This window comes from Syngnathus leptorhynchus, chromosome 4 (genome assembly GCF_054491065.1).
Source record: "Syngnathus leptorhynchus isolate UIUO chromosome 4, UIUO_Slep, whole genome shotgun sequence".
Lineage (NCBI taxonomy): Eukaryota > Metazoa > Chordata > Actinopteri > Syngnathiformes > Syngnathidae > Syngnathus > Syngnathus leptorhynchus.
Genome location: NC_141198.1, coordinates 3,380,688 through 3,408,655, shown reverse-complemented (window position 1 = coordinate 3,408,655; position 27,968 = coordinate 3,380,688). Strand labels below are relative to the sequence as shown.

The window sequence follows — 27,968 nt, the reverse complement described above, 5'->3', positions numbered from 1 at the left end:
TGGATGGGTGCATTTGTCTTTCCTTGCAAGACGCCAGGAGTTACTTATCAGACAGTAACTTAAAGTTTAACTTAAGTTGTAAGTTCACTAACTGTTTGCAATGTCGAACTACATGGGTATATGAAAATATATCTCAACCACGGACGTATTTTATCTTGGAACGGTTACAGAGAACTTTTTTTTTCGCTGACAACACCGTTCTCAGTGCGTGTTCTTACTCTCGGATCCCTGTATGGAGTTATGGAGTGAGTGAGTGAGTGAGTGAGTGAGTGAGTTCCATCCGTCCCTCCCTATATCGCTTGTCCCCACAGGGGTCGCGGTCATGCTGGAGCCTATCCAATGGAGCCTATCCAAGCAGTCATCGGGCAGTAGGCGGGGCCACCCAGAACTGGTTAATGAGAAAGACAATACAGTGATCCCTCCTACTTCGCGGGGGTTACGTTCCAGACCCAACCGCGAAATGGGAATTTCCGCGAAATAGAAACTAGATTTTTTTGAGCTATTCTTGGAAGATATTCTATTTTTATCGCTGACATCAACCAGCTCGCTGCTAGGGGACTTTCATATCAATGGACTGTGCGCTCCGCATTCATGCCTTAGCGACGAGACTAACAGTGTATTGCTATGTCCAGATGAAGGCCACCGCCGGTGGAGAGTGTTATATCTTTACTATTTTCCAGGTTCTGATGTAGCAAGCATGGTTCGGACAACGACGTGATGGATACTGCTTTATTCCTTTCATCACAGTCAGTTCACTGGCCATACATCGCGACACTGAACGTCCCCGAAGCTCCCCCTCCCACATCCGGGGTTTTCCCACTACGGAACATGAGTTAGTCCAAAATATACAACAGCGAGAACGCCCTGAAGACACATGTGACGATAAAGTATACTGTACTGACTCTTTAATTTATTCATTTCAATTATTCATTCAATTTCATTTATTCATTTCTGCTTTATTCCTTTCATCACAGTCAGTTCACTGGCCGTACATCGCGACACTGAACGTCCCCGAAGCTCCCCCTCCCACATCCGGGGTTTTCCCACTACGGAACATGAGTTAGTCCAAAATATACAACAGCGAGAACGCCCTGAAGTCACATGTGACGATAAAGTATACTGTACTGACTCTTTAATTTATTCATTTCACTTTTAAACGTAAGCTATCATTATTAAAGGAAAATGAAGAAACTCAAGTGGCCGCGAAACCTCGTGAAATGATGAAATTTCTGCGATAAAATAATTCACTTCCGCATTTTTGAAAACCCGCGATATAGCGAAGCCGCGATAGTTGAAGCCGCGAAGTAGGAGGGATTACTGTAAATGCTATTTACTCACTTGAGATTGTGCAGGACGTAGCCTTTACCTGCAATGCTCATGTCACCACTAGAGAGCGGCACAGGGCTGTGTTTGTAACCACATACTGCAGTATCCATCTGACATGGCTTATTTTTTCTTCGTCTTTTTGGAAAATTCAAAGGGGGTGCCCAATCATACCCTGCGGCATAAAACTAATACCAATTGACTATTCGTTTTTTTCTGTTTAAGGACGATTTCACACTAACACAACAAAGCCATACTCACACCAGATGGGTTGAATTTGATCCAATTTGTTCTTATTGATTCTTTGGGTTCAAAAAAAGTTACAGCGCTGGGCTTTTCTCTTTGACAATGCCCCAATGCAAGATAAAGATGAAAAAGCAGTAAAACAGTTCTTCAGAGTACTTATATTAAGTCACGTTGCTTCGTCCACAAAGGTGGGGCCAGTTCGTCTTCCATAGCCGTTCGTTGGCGACCCTCGTGGTTGTACTTTCACTTCGTTCTTCTCCCCGCTCCTTGGTTTCTTAGTTCTCCAGATGACGCCAGTCCCTGCAGATGATACTCACACTTTCCCCATTGGTTCTTAACATCAGCTCTTTTTCATCTTTTGTAACAGTTCTGGCAAACTACACTGCTCAAAAAAATTAAAGGAACACTTTGAAAACATCAGATTTCAATGGTGAAAAAAAAGGTTGGATATCTATACTGATATGGATAGTTTAATGTCTCGGGAACAAAAGGATGCCACATCCTTTGAAGGAAATAAAAGTTTTCAGCCTACAGAAGGCTCAGTATATAGACATCACAAAAATCAAAGTGGAAAAAATGATGTGGCAGGCTCGTCCATTTTGCCTAAATTCAATTTCTGCAATTGAAAACTCTTTTCAATATCTTTCTTGTATGAATGCTTGACAACGTCGCGCCATGCTCCTAATGAGATGACGGATGGTGTCTTGTGGGATATCCTCCCAGATCTGTCTAAGGGCATCAGTGAGCTCCTGCAAAGTCTAACGAGCAACCTGGCGGCGTCTGATGAACCGAAACATTATGCCCCAAAGGTGTTCTATCGGGTTTAGATCAGGTGATCGTGAGGGCCATTCAATTGTGTCAATTCCTTCATCCTCCAGATACTGTCTGCATACTCTTGCCACATGAGGCTGGGAATGTCGTGGATCAGGAGGAACCCAGGACCTCTAGCCTGTAGAGGTCTGTTTTTCCCTCCATGGAAATGCCTCCCCAGACCATCACTGACCCACCACCGAACCGGTCATGCTGAATGATGTTGCAGGCAGCATAGCGCTCTCCTTTGCTTCTCCAGACCCTTTCACGTCTATCACAGGTGCTCAGGGTAAACCTGCTCTCATCTGTGAAAAGCACAGGGTGCCAGTGGTGGACTTGCCAATTCTGGTGTTCTATGGCAAATGCCAATCGAGCTCCACAGTGCTGAGTCGTGAGCATATGGCACACTACAGGTCGTCGTGCCCTGAGTCCACCTTCGTGAAGTCTCTTTCTGACTGTTTGGGCAGACACTCACACCAGTAGCCTGCTGAAGGTCATTTTGTAGGTCTCGGGCAGTGCTCAACCTCTTCCTCCTTGCACAAAGCAGCGGTCCTGCTGATGGGATGAGGACCGTCTACGGCCCTGTGCAGCTCTCTGTTGGGTCTAAATATCATCAGACATTAAATCACATGCTGGAACGAAGAGGAGAAGACAACCAGGATGAGTTTACTCGCGAGGAGAACGATAGAGAAAGGAAGCTCAGTTACAATCTCCACCAGTTCTGAGTTCCTCCTCCACGTGCTCCTCTTTTTAATGTCTTGGTTGCCCTGGTTACAGAGGCGTTGCCACACTAAAGGGAGGGGAGATAGTGGTTGCAGCAACGCTGATTAGCTAAGGAATGTAGTGTAGTGTGACCTAGCACTTGTCGGCCCTCGACCCCCGCATTTGGGATTGCAGAGTCTGTTCTCTTCCCTCAACCAGTTGTCTTCTCCATGGGTGGCCGACTCCTCCTCGACTGTGATCAGATAACTTGAAGCACGTTGAATGCCGCTTACCTGTGGAACAATGCAACTAAACCCTTGCTAAGTTTATCTTCTTAGTAAACTAACACAACACATAATAATAATAATATCTAGTCCTACCTAAACATTTCAACACATTAAGTAAATGTCAGGTAACTGGTATACAGTTCCTTAAACGAACATTGAGTAAATATGGGATAACTTATATGTGACTACTCCAAACTGTATATAACATTTAACAAAGAAAAACAGTTCCGATCAACTACAATCTATGAATCAAGGCTACAGTTAACTAAAAGAAATGAAGTCCCTTTAAACTAAACAAAGAACATTTCGCCTATGCAAAGAAGCTCTGCTCATTGTTAGTGAAGACTTCTTACAGAACAAACACAAAAGTACCATAAGGATAGGAAGGAAACATAAGGCTGACGGGGATCAAAAGACATTCCTTGAACCAAATACAAAGCATTTAGTTTAAAGGAGAGTCGTAAACTCGTAAAAGATAAGGCCTCCTGGTCTGGCAGGCCAAGGCTTCCCCCGAGATTATTCCAACACTCTCCTAGAGTAACTTCCTGTCTCCTGGAATCTCCTCCATGCTCTGGAGATTGTACTGGAAGACATCAAATCCTCTTGCAACAGCACGCATGGATGTGTCATCCTGGAGGAGTTGGACAATCTGCGCAACTTCAGGAGGGTTAAGAAATCGCCTCATGCTTCCAGTCATGATGACGACTCTTGCTAAAGCCAAGACTTGTGGAAAAACAGTTAAAAAAGATTAAGAGGGAGGAGCTTGAAATGACCTCCACCAGCAAAACCAGTCCTGTTTTGGGGACCATCTCGTTGTTGCCCCTCTAGTGTACCTGTTGTTAATTCCATCAACATCAATGCAGCTGAAAGTTATTAGCAACCCCCTCTGCCACGTGCCTGACCAAAACCTTATCAAAAAAGTGTAATTGAATTCATGCCATACCCTGATAAAAAAAAGTTCCTTTAATTTTTTTGAGCAGTGTATTATGTTTTGTTACTAATGTTTTTGCTATTCTTATTCTAATGTGTATACTGATTTTATAGCTAACAAGGACTTTGGAACCTAATTTCCACATTCTGTTTTCTTCAATTTCCACAGTCTGTATTCTTCATTTTAATTCATATTTTACATGGCATCCCTGAGTGTTCAGACCGAGACATCACACTGAGATAAAACAATGCATTTTTAGAAGAAAATGCCCCTGTCAAAGATGAGTTGCTTTTTAAATAAGGATTTATGCGAAGGGAAACCAGTTCAGTATACACTTCTTGTCGGAAACTGGGCAGAATGACCAAGTGAGTCAAATCTTTTTATTGACAAAAAGGGAACTGGAAGACTGGTACTTTGGTAGGTGCAGCAGAGAAGCAGTGCTGACAGAGCGGCGACAGGTGCTTGGACGTGCATGGTTGCTTGCAGGAAAAGGACAGGTGGTCAGTGGTTCGTGATGGCCTCCAGTAGGCGACAGAATTCCTTCCAGAACATGAATGCTCCATGGCAATTAAGGGAAAATACTGTACTGGGATACATAGGAGTCGTCAAAAATAAGGTATTCCATCGATCCATCTTCTGAACTGTTCATCTGTAATGTTTGTCTGAAAAAATGTTCAGATTAATTTCTTTTCTGCCAAATAACATAATTAGCATCAGCCTAAAAAGCGCTTATCAGTTTGCAGCAAATAATTACAGTAAATATTTTTATGGAAAAAAAAACACCTATAGGACCTGAATATAAAACAATAAATTGAAAAACAGGAACGACAGCTGTTACTGGGCCACTTTTGTGTCTCCACACACCAGTTAGGAAAAACCAACTTGAAGTATTACGAAGATAATACACCCGCAGTATGTGAAATTATGTTGAGTACAAAAATAAAATAAAATGATGACACACAAGAGTAATACACTATACAAAGTATGCTGCCAATTCAGCCATTTTATCTTTTGGCTTTTTTGGAGCGCCTCGACGTCCCCTGCCTCGCCCTCGTTCTCTTCTTTTACCTCCACCCCTGTGCATGGGGTGCTTCATGGTTGCATGTTTAAGCTCCACAAGATCCTGGAAGAGTGAATCGCAGAAAACACAGCCGGTGTGTTGGGTATCACCGGCAGACAGTGGGCTGGAGGCTTTATTGAAGTCTACTGTGACCAGGGAGGCATCACAGGCATTGCAATTCTCTTGAGCAACCTGTGGAAATAAGAAATGCAGGCTTTATTAAGTGTTATGGAAGAGATCACTCACCAATGGGTATATTCTCCCATTTGCACCCAAGTAATTTTTTGAACACCTGCCTTGCGTACTTTCAAGGTGAAACAACTTTTGCATTCAGACCTCTGACAGACATGGGTATCTTAGAAATTTGTGCGCAACCACCGAAGAGGTGGGATGCGGGGAAGTCAGCGGGTAGTCCTAATTTTCAGATAGTGGCGTTTTTTAGATGTGGACTCGCTTGCAGGGCTTTAAAAGGAAATTATTAGGTAGGTCGGTAGGCAGGTTATTGATCACCGGGGGGAATTCAGTTGCCAGCAGTTAAATACATAAATAAACAGACAATATAAACATCAGACACGACAAAAACGATAAAAGACATGCAATTAAAAAAACCTTTAAATTGTGAAAGAAATTTCATGTCTTTTAGCAAATACTACAAGCTAAATGTTTATGACCCACCCACCTTATTTAAAGCCTTTTGTGATTGTGCTGAGAAAAAGTTTAAAATTATCATTACTGAATGAATTTTGCATGTAATACAGGAATATAGAGAATAAAAGATCAATTACAGGACAACATAAGACGATTCATATCTTACCTGCACTCGATGCGCATGTTCAAAGAAATTAACTACAACGTTGCATCGATTACAGGACATCTTCCATTTTGGCCCAGAAGTTGGATCCAGCACCAAAACTCCACTGTCACACTCCACACATTGTCCAATCCCCAAGGAGTTGAGAGAGTGCTGGCAGGAAGGATGGGTACATTCATTGCATCCTATATCTAGGAGAATTGGGAAGGACCACAGAAGGTAACATGAATTACGGACAATGTTTCAAATATATAAAACATTATACAAACAAATATGAAACCTAAAATATTTGTTAATTCTATAAAACCTGAAATAATCCAAATCATGGTAATCAGGTGAGAAGCTAGCGGTGAGCAGCAATGAGCTACAGGTATGCGGCGCTACATTTCAAAAGTCAAAGTCTCCTTTATTGTCAATTTCTTCACATCAAGACACACAAAGAGATCGAAATTTCGTTTCCTACTATCCCACGGTGACAAGACATATATATAAAATGTATTTATTTATTTATTTATTTATTTATTTATTTATTTATTTGTATTACACGGACAAACAAAACATTCAAGTAAACACAAGAAGTAAAAACAAGAAGACACGTACAATGAATAAATAAGAGTGATGAATAAATCATAAATAAATAAATGAATAAGAGGAACAAAAATGGAGCAAGTATGCATACAGCAGATAGTCATAATATAGCGCAAAAGTACAGGAATAGTAGTAGTGCAAGGCAGCCAACGTGGCCCAAAAGGCCAGGACGTTATGCAGCCGAGGGTGGAGGGGGGAGAGAGTTCAGAATCCTAACAGCCTGGAGTATGAAGTTGATGGTGTGTCTGATCCAGGGCACTTACGTGTGTCGGCTTTTAAGTTGAGCTCTTGATTTGTGAAATAAAGAGCCGGTTACCAAACCCATGTCTTGCCTGGTACTTTGGTAAAGCTATAATATAGTTATATACTAGATCTGTGGAATAATTGGGGCCGCAACTGACGACGAAGCTTTGGTAAAGCTATAATATAGTTATATACTAGATCTGTGGAATAATTGGGGCCGCAACTGACGACGAAGCTGACGTCAGCGGCACACGTAGGTCCGGAATTGACAGCTGTTTTTTGGGGCGTTTTTTTTTACACAGAGGATGAATATTCCGGTGGATTTAATGATTTGGAGCGACACGAATGGTTCGTTAGAATTCTTGTTAATAATACATTTATTTGATAGATCTAGTCTGACGTCAGCTGCCCACGTAGTTCCGACGTCAACAGCTGTGTATGATTCTTTTTTTTTTTTGACACAGAGCGCGAAGCTCACTGGAAAATCAAAGGGAGGTGGACTCTGTTTCTACATGAATGAATGTTGGTGTACTGATGTCACGGTGTTGAAAGAGTCTTGCAGCCCTCTCCTAGAAACACTCTTCATAAACTGCCGGCCGCACTATTCACCACGGGAGTTCTCCTCGATCGTCATGGCGGCTGTTTAGATTCCACCACACGCGTGTGCGAGTGAAGCCACGTATATGCTGGCCGACCAGGTGACAGACATGGAGAAACTTCTACCAAATTCACTAATCATTGTTTTGGGTGATCTCAACAGGGCAAACCTTGCACACGAACTCCCCAGATACAGACAACACATTACGTGTCCCACCAGAGGGGCACAGACACTGGACCACTGCTACACCGTAATTAAGGATGCATACCACTTTGTGGCTTGTGCAGCTTTAGGACTCTCGGACCACTGTCTAGTTCATCTGGTCCGGGCCTACAGGCAGAAACTAAAAACTTCTAAGCCTGTAGTGAAGACTGTGAGGAAGTGGACAGTGGAGTCAAGGCAGGACCTCCAAGCCTGCTGTGACTGCACAGATTGGGGAGTTTTCGAAGCTACAACTTCAGACCTGCATGAACTCACTGACACTGTCACATCATACATCTGTTTTTGTGAGGATCTGTGTGTGCCTTCTGCACGTACAACGACAAACCTTGGTTTACACCGAACCTCAGGAGGCTGCGCAAAGCCAAGGAGGAGGCCTACAGGAGCAGCGACCGGGACCTGTTCAAGCAGACCAGAAACACACTGAACCAAGAGGTCAGGAAAGCCAGGAGGTGTTACGGGGAGAGCCTGGAGAGACACCTCTCTGCCAATCCTGATCCCTCAACAGTGTGGAAAGGTCTGCAGAGCATCACGAGCTTCAAGAAACGAACCCCCCGTCCTGTGGAGAGCCCAAGGCTTGCTAACCAGCTGAACAGGTTCTACTGCAGGTTTGATCGGTCCTCCCACACAACAGAACCTCCTGCAGCACAATCAACATACTCCCCTCCCCTCACAACCATTCTGTCCACACCTCCGTCACCGCTGTCACCTAATCTCTCTCTTGCAGAGGCCGTGCCCGCATTCCAGATCCGTGAGGAGGAAGTGCGCCAGGTGTTCCGGAGACAAAAGATCAGGAAGGCACCGGGCCCAGACGGCGTGTCACCCTCCTGCTTGAAAGTCTGTGCTGAGCAGCTGGCGCCCACCTTTGCACGGATCTTCAACCGCTCCCTGGAGCTGTGTGAGGTGCCCTCGTGCTTCCAAAGCTCCACCATCGTTCCAGTGGCCAAGAAGCCCGCCATCACAGGATTGAATGACTACAAACCTGTCGCTCTGACATCTGTGGTCATGAAATCTTTCGAGAGGTTGGTGCTGAACCACCTGAAGCATGACACGGGCCCCCTGCTTGACCCCCTCCAGTTTGCCTACCGGGCAAACAGGTCGGTGGATGATTGCGTCAACATGGGACTGCACTACATCCTGCACCACCTGGACACCCCAGGAACATACGCCAGGATCCTGTTTGTGGATTTCAGCTCGGCGTTCAACACCATCTCTCCTCCAACAGAAGCTCATCCAGCTCGCGGTGCCTGCCTCCACCAGCTTCCTGACCAACAGGAGACAGCGTGTGAGGCTGGGGAGCATCACATCTGGTACCAGGACCACCAGTACCGGCGCCCCTCAGGGGTGCGTCCTCTCCTCACTGCTCTTCTCTCTCTACACCAACGACTTCTCCTCAGGTGACTCTCCTGTGAAGCTCCTGAAGTATGCAGACAACACGACTTTCATCGGACTGATCCGGGACGGTGATGAGACTGCGTACAGACAGGAGGTGGAGCAGCTGGTCCACTGGTGCAGCCAAAATCACCTGGAGCTGAACCCGCTCAAGACCGTGGAGATGACAGTGGATTTCAGGCGAGATCCTTCACCACTTTCACCCCTCACTATCCGCAGTAATACTATACTCTCCTCAGACACCTTCAAGTTCCTGGGTACCACAATCTCACGGGACCTGAAATGGACCGGCCACATAGACTCTGTCCGGAAGAAGGCCCAGCAGAGGCTGTATTTCCTGAGACTGCTCAAGAAGTTCAACCTGCCGCGGGAGCTGCTGAAGATCTTCTACACTGCCATCATCCAGTCTGTCCTCTGCACCTCCATCACTGTCTGGTTTGGATCGGCCTCCAAACAAGACAAGCACAGACTGCAACGGACAATCAGGACTGCAGAAAAGATCATTGGAATCAACCTCCCATCTATCCAAGACTTGTACCTGTCCAGGACCAGGAAACGCGCAAGCAACATCTCTTCAGACCCTTCTCACCCAGGTTACAGTCTGTTTGAATTACTCCCCTCCGGACGGCGTTATAGAGCTCTGTACGCCAAAACCAGCAGACACAGAGACAGCTTCTTCCCCCGGGCTGTTGCTCTGATGAACTCACACCACTCTTAGAGTCTCAGAGTCATTGCTGTGCAATAACATCCTGCTCTCCACACCTTTTTGAATTGTCTACACTGTTTGTACTATGTGTCTTCTCAGCATCCATTGCAGCCTGGTCATCCTGGAAGAGGGACCCTCCCATCTGTGGTCTCTTCTTAAGGTTTCTCACTTCCCCTAGTTGGAGATTTGAGTTTTTCCTTGCCCTCATGGGAGTTTAAGATCAGGGGATGGCTGAGAATATTGTCATTTGTCATTTTCACATGTCCTGAGTGTTGTTGGTCACCTAAATGATGAACAGAGACTCTGATGTAACGAAGTCAAATTCCTTGTTTGGCACGCTCAAACATTCGAATAAATTCTTCTTGAATCTTGAAATACTCCAATGGATTTAATGATTTTGAGTGTCACGGATGGTTTGTTAAAACTGTTCTTTATATTACATTTATTTGATATATCTAGTCTGACGTCAGCGGCGCACGTAGTCTTTCCGGCGTCAGCAGCTGTGTGCGTGACACAAGACAAAGATTCCGATGGATTTAAAGATTTGGAGTGACACGGATGGTTCGATAGAATTGTTGTTTATATTAATGTTATTTCATACATAGTTTATATATTGTTATATATTTGCTATTTTCACTGTTGTCATAACGATGTTTTGGATGAAGCATGTACCCGTTCTTTTATATATAATCCACGCCCACAATTCCACCGCCCACACTTCCCCCTTCAACTTTCTCATGGCGTTCTGTACTACGTCCTCCTTACAACAACCACAACACACAAGGCAGGGCGTACTGCAAATCCACGCCCACAATTCTCCCTATAACGTTCTCATGTTGCTCTTTAATACGTCCGCCTAACAACAACAACACACATCGGGACCACCGCATGATAGGGCGCGCCGCACCTTTTAAAGAACATCTAAGACGGGCCTAATAAACGTGAAAATAAGGTAGTGTTCTTACTTTTTTTCATGTCCCTGAAAGGCGGGTTGCTGAAGCAATAGGGGCACAGGGGGTAACTTTTGCCTCGGGTGCCAGACGTCCACAGCACGAGCTCAAAGTCATCCAGTGGACAGCGAAGTTCTTTATATAGTTTGATGGCTCCATTCTGGGGTAAACTATATGTCTCATCACAGTGGGAGCAGTGGAGTCGACTAGGTTTGGCCTGCAAAAATGTTAGGCTGATGTAAACAATAATACAGTTGATATGTAATGCAATTTAAATTACAAAGAAATCTAGAAGTTCTAGTGGAATGATTCTTAATCTTGTTGGAGATACCGAACCCCACCAGTTTCATACACGCATTCATCAAACCACTCTTAAGTGAAACTTTTTTTTTTAAGACATAGATGTTTTTTTACTAGTGCACAAAATGATCCGTGTAGGAACATCACCTTTTTTAAAGAACATAAACAACACAATGCATGAACTCACAACAAATGACATACCTACAAATCAGTGACTTGTGTTGTTGCCATTGCGAGACCAATTCAGATATGCATCATCATGAATTTACACAATAAATCAGGTGTGTTCGGACCTTCGCAGTGGAGGCTCTGCCGAAGCCCTAGGGTTTGATCGAACCCAGGTTAAGAATTACTGTTCTAGAGATTTAAAAAAATATATATCTAAAGTGGTCAGTTCCAGCAAATGACTGGATAAGGTAAATGAAACAAATTTGGGCGAAAGATTAAAAAAATGGAGATTAAGAAGCCAACATTCTAATTATTCTATATTTCATATTATTCCAAGTATTAAATACTTTATACAGTGATCTCTCACTTAGTGGAATTTCGTTTTTTCGCGGGTAGTTTTGGAACGCATCTCCCGCGAAAATACAAAATTCCGCTAAGTGGAAACAGTGTTTACATTTTCAAGATTCAAGAGTTTTTATTCGCCATGTTTGAGCGTGCCAAAGAAGGAATTTGACTTCGGTACATCACAGCCTCTGTTCAACATTTAGGACGTGAAAAATGACAAATATTCTTAAACATCTCCTGATCTTAAACTCCCAGGAGGGCAAGGAAAAACTCAAAACTCCAACTAGGGGAAATGAGAAACCTTGAGAAGAGACCACAGATAGGAGGGTCCCTCTTCCAGGATGACCGGGCTGCAATGGATGCAGAGAGGACACATAGTACAAACAGTGTGGACAATTCACAAAAGGTGTGGAGAGCAGGGTGTTATTGCACAGCAATGACTCTGAGACTCAAAGAGTGCTGTGAGTTCATCAGAGCAACAGCCTGGGGGAAGAAGCTGTCTCTGTGTCTGCTGGTTTTGGCGTACAGAGCTCTACAATGCTGTCAGGAGGGGAGTATTTCAAACAGACTGCAACCTGGGTGAGAAGGGTCTGTAGAGATGTTACTTGCACTTAAAATTAAATCACCACTGTGTTGAAATTTCAGCACGATGGTGCACTGGTTAGCACGTCCGTCTTACAGTTCAGAGGGTGGAGGTTTGATTCCACCTTTGCATGTTCTCTCCGTGCCTCTTTGGGTTTTCTCCAAGCACTCTGGTTTCCTTCCACATCCCAAAAACATGGATGGCAGGCCGATTGAGAATTCCAAATTGCCCGTGGGTGTGAGTGCGGATGGTTGTTTGGCTCTGTGTGCCCTATGATTGGCTGGCAACCAGTTCAGGGTGTCCCCTGCCTGCTGCCCAATGACTGGTGGGATAGGCACCAGCATGCCCGCGACCCTTGTGGGGACAAGCGGTACAGAAAATGATGGCTGGATGGATGGATGTGTTTAAATTTCCAACAGGGTGTTTCTTCTTGCCCGCAAGAGGGCATAGGTGTATTGTAAGTTAATTAGAACGATGGTTTATCTTGCAAAGCAATGCAAAGTGTCCGTCAAGAGAACACTACACTAACCTGGGGGGACAGCAATGCAAAGTGTCCGTCAAGAGAATTGCCACACTACACTAACCTGGGGGACATCATGCATAGCGAAAAACAAAAGTGAGTCATGGTTGCACATGAATCTCCTGTTGTGTTGGGGTCCAATACACAATATTTAAGTTTTTCTAAACCCTCCCCAATACTTTGTTCTGTGCATGTATTGTACCTTTACAGCAAATAAAAGAAAAAAACGTTATATTGTCACGTGTCGCGACTCCAACTGCACTAGTTGGTGCTTTTTCCCTCGCACGTGACCGGATGCCGCCTCCTGCGCTTGAACTCAGTCACGTCCGCAGTGAAGCACATTGCTCACCGGCACGTGCCACGCAATCAGTGTCCAATACACAATATTTAAGTTTTTTTAAACCGTCCCCAATACTTTGACGCTACATTAACCTTTACCATTCTCTTAATAACCATTCCCACATTGTTCTGTGCATGTTTTCATTTTCCAAGATGGCGGCGCGTGCACACGCAGCGGCCTCTCTCCGTCCCAACCGATCGGTGTTTTGTTCATTTAATAAGTGTTTGTCAGACAGTTTTATGTGTTTGTCTGATCGTACCACGTTGCGCTACAAGTACAGCAGGCAGGTTCTGCTCGACATCGGCGAAAGCGAGTTTTGCGGCGTTTCGGACTTTGATACGGGGACATTAAAGTCACTGGGACTACTCCGGCCTGAATCATCGCCGGACTCGTCTGCTACTCCTTCCCCGGACAAGCAGCGTCGGAAGCGGTGTGCGAGGAGGCAGAAGAGGGGAAAGCGCGGGGGCGTCCGGGCCAGGCTAGCAGCGAACCCGACTCGCCCGGCCGTGCCTTCCATTCTTCTGGCGAATGTCCGGTCGCTGGACAACAAGATGGATTACATTCGTCTGCTGAGATCCACGAACCGGGCAGTGAGCAACTGCTGCGTGCTCGTGTTCACTGAAACTTGGCTGAATGTCAACATTCCGGACTCTGCTGTGCAACTGGAGCGGCTGGCGTGCTATTGAGCGGACCGGGCAATTGAAGAAGGAGGGAAATCGCGTGGAGGAGGTATGTGTGTCTACATCCGCGACGAATGGTGCCGGGACTCTGTAGTGGTATGCAGGCACTGCTCGCCACTGGCGGAGTTTGTGATCGTTAAGTGCCGTCCTTTTTACCTACCAAGGGAGTTTACTGCGATTCTGCTTGTCGCGGTCTACATCCCGCCTCCCAACGTTGGAAGTGACAGGATCACTGCCCTTAATGAACTGTATCGGGCTGTCAGTGATCAGCAGACGGCGCACCCTGACGGTCTCATCATCTTCGCTGGTGATTTTAAACATGCTGACCTGAAGTCTGTCTTTCCAAAGCTTCACCAGCATGTTACTTTTCCGACGCGTGGTTGCAGCTTCCTGGACTTGGTCTACACTGTACATAAAGGAGCTTTCAAGTCCACCCCCCTCCCCAACATCGGACTTTCTGACCACGTCACCGTTCTGCTTACCCCCGCGTACAGACAGAGAGTGAGAACTTCCAGGCCGGTTCGCAAACGTGTTAGGGTGTGGCCTGAGGGGGCCTCTGATGCTCTTCGGGACTGCTTTGGCACTAAAGACTGGGAAATGTTTAAGCAGGCAGCCATTTGCGACAATCGGACGGACATTGAGGAGTATGCTGACTCTGTGACCGCTTACATCGCTAAGTGCATTGATGATGTGACCCTCACGAAGTACGTCGTCACTCGGGCTAACTGGAAGCCATGGCTGACAGGGGCTGTCCTCGGGCTGCTGAGGGCCAGGGACGAAGCCTACAGGGCTGGGGATAAAGCGGGCATGAGATCAGCTAGGGCAAATCTGTCCCGGGGCATCAAAGATGCGAAAAGGGCGTTCTCTTCCAAGATTAATGCCCACTTCAAGGACAGCGGGGATGCTCGGGGCCTGTGACGAGGCATTCAGACCATCACGGACTACAAGCCCGCGCCGCAGAGATGTGAGGGCGACGTCCCTCTGCTCAACGAACTGAACCGCTTCTTTGCTCGCTTCGACGCACAGAACGACACTTGCCCGCTGAAGACCCCTCCCCATCCGGACGATCAGCCTCTGTGCCTCTCTGCCGTTAGCGTGAGGAGGACGCTTGCTGCTATCAACACCCGTAAGGCAGCGGGCCCGGACAACATCCCGGGACGGGCGCTGAAGGACTGCGCTGAGGAGCTGATGGATGTCTTCACGGACATCTTTAACATTTCCCTGCGGCAGGCTGTCGTCCCGTCTTGCTTCAAGGCTGCCACCATCATACCTGTGCCAAAAAATCCTGCTCCCTCCTGCTTCAATGACTACCGCCCTGTGGCACTGACCCCCATTGTCATGAAGTGCTTTGAGAGGCTTGTCTTGACGCACGTCAGATCTGTTCTTCCCCCCACCGTGGACCCCTTCCAGTTTGCGTACCGACCCAATCGGTCCTCTGAGGATGCCATCTGCTCTGCCCTCCACTCTGCCCTCACCCACCTGGAGAACAGGGACTCGTATGTGAGATTTCTGTTTGTGGACTTCAGTTCTGCATTCAACACCATTGTTCCACAGCGTCTCATTTGGAAACTTGACAAGCTGGGCCTCAGTACCTCCCTTTGCAACTGGCTACTGGACTTCCTCTGTCAGAGGCCTCAAGTAGTGCGTGTGGGCGACAGTGTCTCCGGCAGCATCACGCTGAGCACGGGGGCCCCTCAAGGCTGCGTGCTCAGTCCGCTGACGCATGACCGCACTGCGACCTACAGCAGCAACCACGTGCTGAAATATGCCGACGACACGACTGTGGTGGGTCTGATCACCGGTGGCGACGAGACTCACTACAGATCGGAGGTCGACCTTTTGGCCGCTTGGTGCAGGGACAACAACCTTCTGCTGAACGTCAACAAGACCAAGGAGATTATCATTGACTTCCGGAAGGGTCACGCCCACCACCTGCCGCTGACCGTCGACGGAGCTGTGGTGGAGAGAGTGAGTAGCACCAGATTCCTGGGGGTGCACATCAGTGAGGACCTCTCCTGGACCACCAACACTGCATCGCTGGCGAAGAAGGCTCAGCGCCGCCTGTACTTTCTGCGGAAACTCAGGCGGGCAAGTGCTCCTCCCGTCGTCATGACCACTTTCTACCGTGGCACCATTGAGAGCGTCCTCTCCAGCTGCATCGCTGTGTGCTCCACTCCCCTCCCTGAAGGAAGTTTACACCTCCCGTCTCACCCGCAAAGCGGCTGCGATTGTGTGTGATGAGAGTCACCCCGCTCACTCTTTGTTTGTACTTCTGCCCTCTAGGAAGAGATACAGATGCCTGCACTCCCGCACCACCAGACTCAGGGACAGCTTCGTGCTCCAAGCTGTCCGGATCCTGAATTCCCTCCCCCCTCTGCTACGTGACATCCTGTTCTTTTGCGCTATGATCTGGCTGTCTGCTTTTAGCGCGCTTGCTCCATTTTGCTGGTCTTATTTGTCTATTTATTTATTTATTTGGGTTATTTGCTTATTACTTATTCGTTGCGCTTGTTTGTTCGTTTTTACTCTTTGTGCTATTTGATGTGAGTGTTGTGTACTGTCTAGTCACCGTGGGACGGTGGGAAACGTAATTTCGATCTCTTTGTGTGCCTGGCATGTGAAGAAATTGACAATAAAGCGGACTTTGACTTTGTATTGTACCTTTACAGTAAATAAAAGAAAAAACGTGATATTGTCACGTGTCGCAACTCCTATTGCACTAGTTGGCCCTTTATCCCTCGCGCGTGACCGGATGCCGCGTCCTGCGCTTGAACTCAAGTCACGTCCGCAGTGAAGCACATTGCTCAGAGGCACACGCCACGCTATCAGTGTATTTAAAGACCATTCTCCTATCATTTATGAAGCCGCGAAGTACCGCATTCGCAAAAGATGAAGCGTGAAGTGGCGAGAGATCACTATACTACAAAAATTATATACAGTGATCCCTCGCTACTTCACGTTTCGTTTATTGCGGCTTCACTATATCGCAGATTTTTTCCAGAAAAAAAAAAATAATAATCATTCAAAATTTTGCAATTTTGGCACTAAAGCTGCCCACACGCCAGCAGAAGGCAGGGAGTGCCCACACAATTAAAAATCCAAGTCTCTGATCATCCATCTCACCATTCAATATTACTCCCGACTCTGGAATCTCGCTAGCTCATTGGCGCAGACGCCAACCCCACCTTCGCTCTTTTCACCTGAGTGCTCGCGCCCTTGAAAATGGCTCCTAAACGTTCTTCATCCTCAAAATCCTCCGGTGAGCCAAAGAAAAAGAGAAAAATTATGATGGTGATCGAAAAAGTCAATTTATTGGACATGCTTAAGGTGGGCGATAGCTATGCCTCTGTTGCGCGCCATTACGATTTGAACGAATCGACGGTCCGTTATATAAAAAAGAAGGAAGTGAAGATCCGCAAAACTGCCTCGATGTCATTCGCCAAAGACAGGAAGCGAGTTGTGACTTATCGCAATGAGCAAATTGTGAAAATGGAGAGCGCCTTATCAACGTGGATATCAGACTGTCGGGAATTTTAGGTTAGTCTCGATACCAATATGATTCGGACTAAAACCAAAGCCCTGTATGATAACCTCGTAACCGAAGGAGAATTGAACGAAGATGATGATGACGACGACGACGGCGATGAACCTCAGCCTAAAAAGTTGTTATAATAATAAAAGAGTCCTAAAATCATATTTACAGTACCTACACAGCGCATAGCTGCCATTATAACTTGTGACAACTAGAGGTCCCTGTTTAACCAAGGTCAACAACGTCACATCTACATGTTACACACACCCACACGTATAATATTTATATTTTCAATATTTATACAAAATTTTCTATATGTTATTTATACGATTAATGTATTATTTACATGTTTGAAACAATTATTTAAAGTAAAAAAAAAAAAAGTACAGATGAGAGGGTGACCGTACTTCGCGGATTTCACTTATCGCTGGTGGTTTTTGGAACCAATTATCTGGGATAAACGAGGTATTAATGTGTACACACATGCACATGCACACGCACACGCGCACACGCGCACACACACACACACGCACGCACGCACGCACGCACGCACGCACGCACGTTCTATTATGTGCTTTCCAAGCTGTGGAGCCAAGGAATATTTTGTGTAAGAAAGCATGGTCCATCCATCCATCCATCCATCCATCCATCCATCCATCCATCCATCCATCCATCCATCCATCCATTTTCTGAACCGCTTAGTCCCCACGGGGGTCGCGGACGTGCTGGAGCCTATCCCAGCCGTATTTTTAAAAATTAAACGCAGTGGTTTGCTTTTTACTTTACCTGGTGTCTACTACAGTAAAAGTGACAGAATCCTGTTGGTCCTGACCATATAAACGTCACTATTACAAAATGCTGTTTCTTAAAACGAAAGAAAATAATCTATCCCCCTTGACAAACATTAAAATATTTTAATTTGGGATTGGCAATAATTGTTTGATTTGTTTAGTCAACCTGCCTAAAATAAGTAAATGATGACTCATTGCCAGTCCCCCCATGTCTTTCATTTGGCTTAGGCTTTTAAGGTACTTGACACTGAATAAAAATGACAATTCATTACGAACATGTCACAGCCAGTCAATGACGACTAAAGCTACTTTAAATTCAGACGCAAGTGGCACAGAATTGCTCTTCAATCAGGTCAAGGACGCAAATTGAGTACTGTAATTTTAGCTGTGAGTCCTTTCAAAATACCGTATCTTCCGGACTATAAGTCGCTCCAGAGTTCAAGTCGCACCAGCTATAAAACGCATAGTAAAGAAGAAAAAAAACATATACAGTAAGTCGCACCGGAGTACAAATCAATTTTTTTGGGGGGGACTTTATTTGACAAAATACAACACCAAGAACAGACATGAAGAGGCAACAACGATACGGTATACTAACGTTACATAAACAAGGAACTGAAAACGTGCCTGACGTAACATATTAATTCAACCAAATTTTACATAAATAAGTTTATCTAAACCATCCGTGTCACTCCAAATCATTAAATCCATTGAAATCTTTGCCCTCTGTGTCACTTAAAAACAAAACTGCTGCTGACTCCAATGCATGGTGGCGCACTGGGTAGCACGTCTGCCTCACAGTTAGGAGGGTGCGGACTCGAGTCCACCTCCGGCCCTCCCTGTGTGGAGTTTGCATGTTCTCCCCGAGCCCACGTGGGTTTTCTCCGGGCACTCCTGTTTCCTCCCACATCCCAAAAAACATGCTTGGTAGGCCAATTGAAGACTCTAAATTGTCCCTAGGTATGAGTGCGAGTGTGGATGGTTGTTCGTCTCTGTGTGCCCTGCGATTGGCTGGCAACCGGTTCAAGGTGTGCCTCGCCTACTGCCCGATGACGGCTGAGATAGGCTCCAGCACGCCCGCGACCCCCGTGGGGACAAAGCGGTTCAGAAAATGGATGGATGAACTAATATTGTAGCATAACAAACACAAACAAAGAACTGAGAATGTGCCTGATGTAACTAATTAAGTGTTATTCAAACAACTATAACATAAATAACAAGTTTATCAAACCATCCGTGTCACTCCAAATCACGCCACTGCTGACTCTGGAAGTACATGAGGCGCTGAAGTCAGACTCATCGTCAGTTGCGGTTCCAATTATTCCTCAGGCCTATATAACTATATTGCAGCGTTACCAAAGTACCAGGCAAGTCGTCGGCTAGTAACCGGCTCTTTATTTCACAAAACAAGAGTTCAACATACGCGCCAAGACAGTGTGTGTGTCCCCTCACTCAAACAACGCTCTCTCTTCCCGCAATCGGAAACTACAGAATTTTAACTATATACAAGTTGCTACACTATAAACTATATATCAAGTTCATTGAACCATCCGTGTCACTCCAAATCATCAAATCCATTGAAATCTTTGTCAATCTGTGTCCTGTGTTATAAACAACTCAGCTGACTCCGGAGGTCAGTGGATGGATTCAGACTCATATTCAGTTGCAGTTCCAATTATTTCACAGGCCTAGATCTCCCTGATGCGGTTTAAAGTGAAAACATGTGAAATGATAAACTACTAGTAAGTAAGTAATTTGTTAAACATTAAGTAATAATATGTTAATAATTTCAAGTATGAGTCGCTCTTGATTATGAGTCGCACCCCCCCAGCCACACCATGAAAAAAACTGGAACTTATAGTCGGGAAAATACGGTAAGTCATTTTTTTTCCTCATAGATTTCAACAAGTGCCATGCCAAATTATTGTTTCACTTCCTTTCCAAGAATGAAAAGTACAGAAAAGTACAACATATGATTTCTACACTCTATTGTACTTTTAAATACATTATTGTATTTTAAACACTGATTAAAACATTTTAAACCGTCACGGCTCTGCTCTGCTCTTGCAGTGTTGACTGGCTGACACGCCCCTGCAGCCCAGCGTGAGGGCATCCGCACAAGACATTTATAATTGCATTTGTAAACACTTTATTGTATTTTTAAATATTTTAAAGTGTAAACGTGTCACGGCTTCGCTCCACTCTTGCGGTACTGACCGGTGGACGCGCCCCCGCAGCCCTGCGCGAGGGCATCAGCACAAGACTATTATTTTATTTTTAAACACTTTATTATACTTTTAAACACTTTATTGTATCTTTAAATACTTTTTAAATAGCTTTGAAAAGCTTGCTATGCCCTTCTGCTTCGATGATGCACGACGCGAGCTCGCTGACCAGCTCGTCAGCTTGCCTCGTAGTCCTGCTCCGCCGGCATTCCAAACCTCCTTGTTTCCTTTAAACCTTGCCCAAATAAGCCCATGTTACATTTGGTTGTCCTGCCTCATTTGTGACAACAAAACAAAGCGCAATTCAGAGATGCTGCCGATTCTGCTGACACAAACAGAGTGGACAAGTGGATACATATAGGAGATTGAGATAAAGCCTGGTTAGAGCTGCTCTTATCGGCAAGGATACAGATCAACACGTTCCCATGGGTCTCCTACCGGCCAATAGTGTGCTGTAAAGTCATATGGGCAGACAAAGCCCCGCGCACCAAGTGACGCCGCAAAAAGCTGCGATGCACCAAATATATCCGCAATATTTGTTTTCATAAAAATCCGCGATGCACCAAGTCCATGATAGGTGAACCGCGAAGTAGCGAGGGATTACTGTATTCTCTTACAAATGGTAAACATTAAAACACCTGCGGTTTATAGTCCGATGCATCTTATATGTGCAAGTATATGAAATAAACAAGATTTTCTCCTCATTCATTGGAATTCATAGATTTCATTGTGTGTACACACACACTGTATATATATTTATACATAGAAGGTAATATGCTTACCTGGATGAATTTCATGAATCGACGGCACTTGCCACAGCGAGACATTGGCTTGCCTGATTCAGCAATTGGTGAAAAGGACACTTCCATCAATTCATCCATACCTGCAAATTAGGAAGGTATATTATTGAATTTCATGTAGGAGTTTGCCTTGCTACATCTGCACAAATCTGGACACACAAACAAAATGCAATAAAATTATAATGAATTTATGTTGGAAAATAGGTTACATATCATTAGATTCTCTGGTTCTAATGGAAGAGCTTTGCTGTATGGCAGTTTGACCTTGTGCCCAGGAATTTCCAACCGATATAGAATGTTAAGAGAACAATGGTGTTTTTCATGGTTCAAGATGCATATGGCTGGAGCCATGAGTGGCTTTATTTAATGACATCCTAGTTTGAACAATGACATCGTTGAAAGGTCCATACTGCTCGCCTTAAACAATAACATCCTTGTTTTTCTGAAATCATGAGATGAACGTACAGCTATGAACAAGAGAAGCTATATATTTGTGTAAACTTCACCCATTGCATTATTCAATAAAAAGCGACCAGCCTGTAGCTGGGGCGCGGTTTGGGCCACACATTTGTCGAGTCACATGGTGGATAGGATGGTAAAAAATGGTGCGTGAGTGTGTATTGGATTTGGCCCAGACGAATTGGCCAAGATGAAATTCCAAATTTCAAAGCTTGACATGGAAGACCTGAAGAAGGGGGCCAGAGTAAGGGTTACTTAAAAGTTAATTCTTCAAAATTAACTATTGTTAAATTGGTAAAGGGGATTTGTTGGTTGAACCAGTAAACCTCCAGTCCCGTTCCAAATTTCAACAGAAGATGGTGCCAAAGTCAGATTGACCTAACATAGTAAATTAATAGTTTAAAAAGTCATCGATTAGATGAAGACTTGTTCTGAAGGACAGCAACATACAATTTTGGATTATGTTATATTATTTTGTTTTGCTATAATATACTTTGAAACTGCTTGAATATTTGAATTTGCTAACTAGGGAAGTCCATGTTCATCGTTAGGTAATGAGAATGAGACATGTTAATCACAGAGTAAGATGCAATATACTTTATTTTATTCTGCTTTGCAATACTGTATAGTTAGTAGCAACTTGAGCAGCATCATAGCACTGATGTTTCATTTACACATGAATGTAAATATTAAGAGTTGAGTAAGGACAAGGGGTTGACAGTGATACCGTGGGTGGAAGACTGCAATCCCATGCTTGAGCTTGACCTAGAGGTCACCAGCTTGTCAAAATACATTTTGAAGCTGCTCGCGTTTTGTAATCTGCTAACTAAAAGAATCCACAATCATAGTTATGATTATGTGTTAAATTGATTGTTGTTTGTTGAACACTCTACGGAGCTCTCTTTCTCTCTTTCTGGAAGTCGGGGGCTGGCGCTTGGCCGGATGGCTGTCCGGGGACAGTGGATGGGGATCGGGCATGGCTTTTATGCACGCCCGGTTCTATTCTAGGGAGCTCTCTCACACCCCTGTGGCTGGAAGTGCCACCTCCGGGAATGGAAATCCACACCGGTGAACTATTTATGTTATTGTTATTTGATATATTTTATTTTGTGTAGCAACTTGTTTACGTTTTTATCGTTACAGTTGAGTAGTTGTTGGCTCGTTGAACTCTTGTTTTGTTAAATAAAAAAACGTTTACCAAACCCATGTCCTTGCTTGTTCAGTGGAGTCTCGGTTTTCGAACATAATCCGTTCCAGAAAACTGTTCGAGAAGTGAATCGTTCAAATTCCGAATCATGTTTCTCCATTACGAATAATGGGTAAAAAAATTAATCCGTTCCAACCAAAAAAAAAAACACGTCATTTTTTCATTTGCGGATTTTTGTCCGATCGCGCAACTGCAGCGCACCGCCAAACACGCAACCGTAGCACGTCACCGACTGCGCAACTGCACCGTGGTCGCATTATTGTGACAGAGCGGCTGCTGAAATTTAGAAAATATTTTTAAAGTCCTGATGTACTTTCCAAAATTTAAGTGGACCTCAGTGCGCAGGAGGTTTAATTTTGTCCGATCGTGCAACTGCAGCGCACCGCCGAACGCGCAACCATAGCGCGTCACCGACCGCGCAACTGCACCGCGCTGGTCGCATTATTGTGACATAGCCGTCGCTGAAATTTAGAGAATATTTTTAAAGCCCTGATTTACTTTCCAAATTTTAAATGGACCTCAGTCCGCAGGGAGCTTAATCTTGTCCGATCGCGCAACTGTAGCGCACTACCGAACGCGCAACCGTAGCGCGCTACCGACTGCGCAACTGCACCGCGCTGGTCGCATTATTGTGAAAAAGTGGTCGCTAAAATTTAGAAAATATTTTGAAACTCCGAAAGGACTTTCCAAATTTTAAGTGGACCTCAGTGCGCAGGATGCTTAATTTGGTCCAATCGCGCAACCGCCCGCAGCGTGCCGGGCCCTCACTGTTGCATTGCTTTAGGAGCGTCTTTGTGTTTTAGCATGGCTTCATTTTTCCCACTTGCTTCATTTGGAGGCATGATTAGAGTTGATGCAATCCTCTGAGTAACGAGAATGTAATAACAAACGGAGTCAGTTGGCATGCATCTTCTTGGCTCATCTCGCGAGGTTTGACAACCGAATTTCGTCCGACATCTGAAGCAAAAAATCTCAAATTTTTTTGTTCGAATACCAAATTGTTTGAGAACTGGGAGGTTTGAAAACCGAGACTCCACTGTACTTTGTTAATGCTACAAAATAGTTATATCTGTGGAATAACGACGAGGCTGACGTCAGGGCGCACGCGCGGCGTTGTTGACAAAAGGACGAGGAATCTGATCGATGGATTTAATGATTGAGTGACACAGATAGTTTGATAATATTATTGCTTATATAATAGTTATTTGAAATATAATTTATATATCGTTATATGGGCCTGTGGAATATTTTGAAGTGCATCCGGCCGGCATTGTTGACATAAAGGACGATCGATGGATTTAATAAATTGGAGTGACACAGATGGTTTTATAAACGTGTTATTTATGTAATAGTTATTAGAATAACTCAGAAAGTTACGTCAAGCCCCTTCTCAGCTCTTCGCTTGTGTTTATGTCACGTTAGCATACTTATCGTTTAGCCTGTTGTTGTCACGTTAGCATACCTATCGTTTAGCCTGTTGTTGCTCGTTCATGTCTGTTCTTGGTGTTGGATTTTGTTTTTTTCACGTTATTGTGCATTTTATGGCTAATGCGACCTATATTCCGGAGCAACTTTCAGTCCGAAAAATACGGTATATATATATATAATATATATTATATAATATTGGAGGCATGATTAGAGTTTTTAAGTATATATATATATATATATATATATATATATATATATATATATATTTCATATATATGTTTTTTCGAATTTAACTTTTCGAGGGTGGGTTGCTGAAAGGAAGGAAGCCATATATTGAAATGATTAGGAAGTGACTAAAGATGATTTCACTGCAAAACTAGTTGTGAAGGCAGTGCAATTGCCACAAGACGAAGCTTAATGCATGTGTGCGGCACGCACACAAGACAGATGGGCTGTCAAGCAGAGACGAGTTTGCAGACAGAACTGCGGCAAGTGTATTGCAGAAGACACCGCAATTTTTATTTTATTTTTTTCATGAAGATGCAGCGGAAGAGACAATTCAAGAAAGGATGGAGACCTAAAGGCTCATTGGGGCTTCATCCTTGACTATAAGGAGGAGTGTTTCCAAGGAACACCCGGCAACGCGCAGGCAGAGGAAGTGCTGCTGCAGTGCTGGAAAGACTGTTAGAGGCTGGAACCAGTCACACGGGGCGTGTAAGAATCATAACCAACTACCATTGTTGTGAGCAGGCCCTCAAAGATGTTCTGGCCATTTGGGAAGAAAATGGCTAAGACGGTGCAAATGAAGAACCGGTAGCCCACAGCGACATGTGGGAGAAGATAACCGAGATGCGGCTGAACATGAAGCTTGATGTTGTTTGTAGATACGTCAAAAAGTGAAGAATTATAGTTGTAGGAGTTGATAAATGGGACGAAACCCCTCGCGGAAAAGTGTTCCCATATGTGAGTCCGTGATGCATGTGGTGACAACAAGAAATTGGAGAAGCTGGGACTCTGGATTTCCGATGAGTGCAATTCGAGCTGCCTAACGTAATTGTGAACTCTGAACAGGTACATCGCAGGTCGCAGAGGACAGCGAACAGACGGATTGACGATTCGAAGCACTGTGGCGCAAAAGGTGATAAGAACCTTGTCGTGCTTGTGGGCTCAATGTCTCATGTCGGGACATGTTAGACTGAAAACTGTGAGTAAAGCCTAAGCCAACAGCGTGATCAAGACGCTAGAAGAAAGGAATCCAGAGGGTGAGCAGGTGACACCATTGCCGGCTACCCCAATAGGAGCTAAAGTAAAAAAAAAAACAAGAACCAGATGACAGCTGCCAATTTAGCAGTCCCCACCTTTGTGTGTTTGGCCGAGTGCAAAGGTGTGGTTATCATACAAAGAACCCTGAATGGAGTAATGGCCGGTCGAGCCCTGGATCTGGTGAGAAGAGCCATACGCCTAAGCACCATGATCATTTTTATCTGAGAATGTCCGAAGAAACGTGTCGTTTGTTTGACACGTAACCTGGGACCTACTTATTGGTCAGGAGTAGGTTTTATGATGTCATATGATGTCATTTATATCATGATGCGCATACACAGGTGCGGCAAGGTCAGGAGCTCTGACCAGGGGAACAGAGCTTAGTGATCAGGAAGATACAGTGCAGCAGCAAGTGATAGAATTCCTACAAAAAAAAAACACATCAGCATAAATAAGAATGACATAGAAGCTTGCCGGAAGTTATCATCAGAGGTTCGCCAATAGAAAATTGAAAACCAGCCTTCTGCGCCAAGGTAGAATGTTGAAAGGGTCAAATGTGTATATAAATGAACATCTGACCAAAACCAATGCCGACATAGCCAAGAGGGCTTGGTTCCTCCGTAAAGAGGGAAAGATTCAAGCAACGTGGTCCTCTAACGGCAAAATATACATAAAACTGAATGGACCACCTGAGCAGGCTAGAGTGGTCATGGTTAGGAGATTGGGGGAGTTGGACAAATTTGCATAGGTAGGCCTACTTCCTCTATGATGCAAGATGGTTTCCTGACGTTACTTCTTTAATGATGCCGACCTTGCACAATATTTCCTCATATAGAAGCGCAGAAACTGAACTTGACATCAACAGTAGTAATGACTCTCCATGGAATACATTATCAATTGACCATCCCGATGTTGATTGTTTTAATTTCATGAATCAAAGTGTAACTGACAAATGCAAATATTTACTTGATGATGAATTTAGAACAGCCAGCGATCAATTCCATAATTCCAGTGTATCTCTTCTGCATGTAAATGCCCGTAGTCTTCCTGAAAACTTTGACCATCTTGCTATATCTCCAACCTCAACTTTCCCTTTTCTGTTATTGGGATCTCTGAAACTTTGCTACACAAAGATAATTCTGATTACTATGCCTTGGACAATTACAGTCATGTCCACAGATGCAAAGAATGGAGGAGGTGTTTCACTGTGTTAGGGTTGATAGATTAGTTTGATCCTATGCTTATCTTGGAATGTAACCTGTAATAATTAACAGAGCTTGTCCTGTCTTAACAAAATAGTAGAACAAAGTGCTAAGATCCTTTGAACTGATTGACCAACTGCAGAGGAAGCAATCAGAGGTGTTCTGTTTACACATCGTAAAACACCCCCTGCTGTGACCCCCTGAGAGGCCAGGGGTTCACCCCCACCTTGGCCACTCTCACCCCTACCCATTTCTCTCAATAAATACTCTCTTGCATGAATCGAAAGTCAGAGTTTGTTTGAACATTGCTGTACCTACAGTAACGAACAGGCTCTCCACTTGCAAGTGCTTAAAGGGCATACTGTCTCCCGTGTGGTTCTTGCAAAATAAGTTAGAGTGGGAACATCTCGAACATTTTGGTGCCGTGACCCGGATTCCAACATACCCACTGCTGATCGACGAAGGACGACGTGCTGCACTGTCAACAAGCCAGCATCCATTAGGAGGACCTGGTAAAGAAAGACCTGGCAAGAAAATTCTTCGCTGGGCCAGCATCTTAGGTCTGCCTTCTTCTGACAACAGTGGATTAACGGGATCCGGCAGTGCAATGAACCAGCGGACAAGTAAGTTAAAGCCCTAAAATTGTGTGATTGTGTTGTTGTGAAATGCGTAAGAAGTTAAAGGTGCACAAGATATACGGCTTTGGTTTGTCCGAGTTATGAGAAAAAGTTAAAGGTGCACAAGATATACGGCTTTGGTTTGTCCAGGCTAAGAAACAGCTGGGGTTCTAGTCCCAGTGGAAGGAACAGGCTAAGAAAAAACAGAACTTTTTTTTCTTAATTGAAGAAGGGCATAGATTATTTTTTTCCAAGCTGTTTGCATGAAAGTTGTGTGGTTGAGAGTGTGACTGGTAGAATAAATTGACTAAAAAACAGTACTAGCAAAAACCCACGGTAATAACACAGGCTAGTAATTTTGTTGAAAGGTCAATTTAAACCTGCATTGAGGATCCTCAAAGAAAAACAAAAACTATTTTTTTTTAAATAAATTGGAAAATCCTGAAATACCAAATTAAGATGGGAAATAAAAACGGTAAATCTCTAGCTCTTGAAGGAGATGAGAAGTTCATGGTGAGTAGATTTCTTGATTGTATGCAATACATGTCTAAGTGGAAGAAAAAGTATGGAGTAGAAGGGAAGTTGAAAGTTGAAATGTGGAAGAAGTGATAGAGGTTTTGGAGGAGTTTGGCTGGGAAGAAA

The 27,968-nt window shown here is 44.5% G+C and overlaps 1 protein-coding gene across 3 annotated transcripts in view; it reads right to left on the bottom strand.

Moving 5' to 3' along the window:
• Positions 1-4,665: 4,665 nt before the first annotated feature.
• top3b (DNA topoisomerase III beta) overlaps positions 4,666-27,968 on the bottom strand; it is an 88,562-nt gene continuing 65,259 nt past the window's right edge. For 2 of the 3 annotated variants that reach the window (XM_085909064.1, XM_085909067.1), the window contains 4 exons: positions 21,133-21,233; positions 10,882-11,083; positions 6,174-6,361; positions 4,666-5,551 (listed from right to left, as the gene is read on the bottom strand). In XM_085909064.1, the coding sequence (XP_085765190.1) occupies positions 5,273-5,551; positions 6,174-6,361; positions 10,882-11,083; positions 21,133-21,233 (770 nt within the window). In that variant the 3' untranslated portion in view covers positions 4,666-5,272. The remainder of the gene's footprint in view (positions 5,552-6,173; positions 6,362-10,881; positions 11,084-21,132; positions 21,234-27,968) is intronic. The other variant, XM_085909065.1, reaches the window with a different exon arrangement.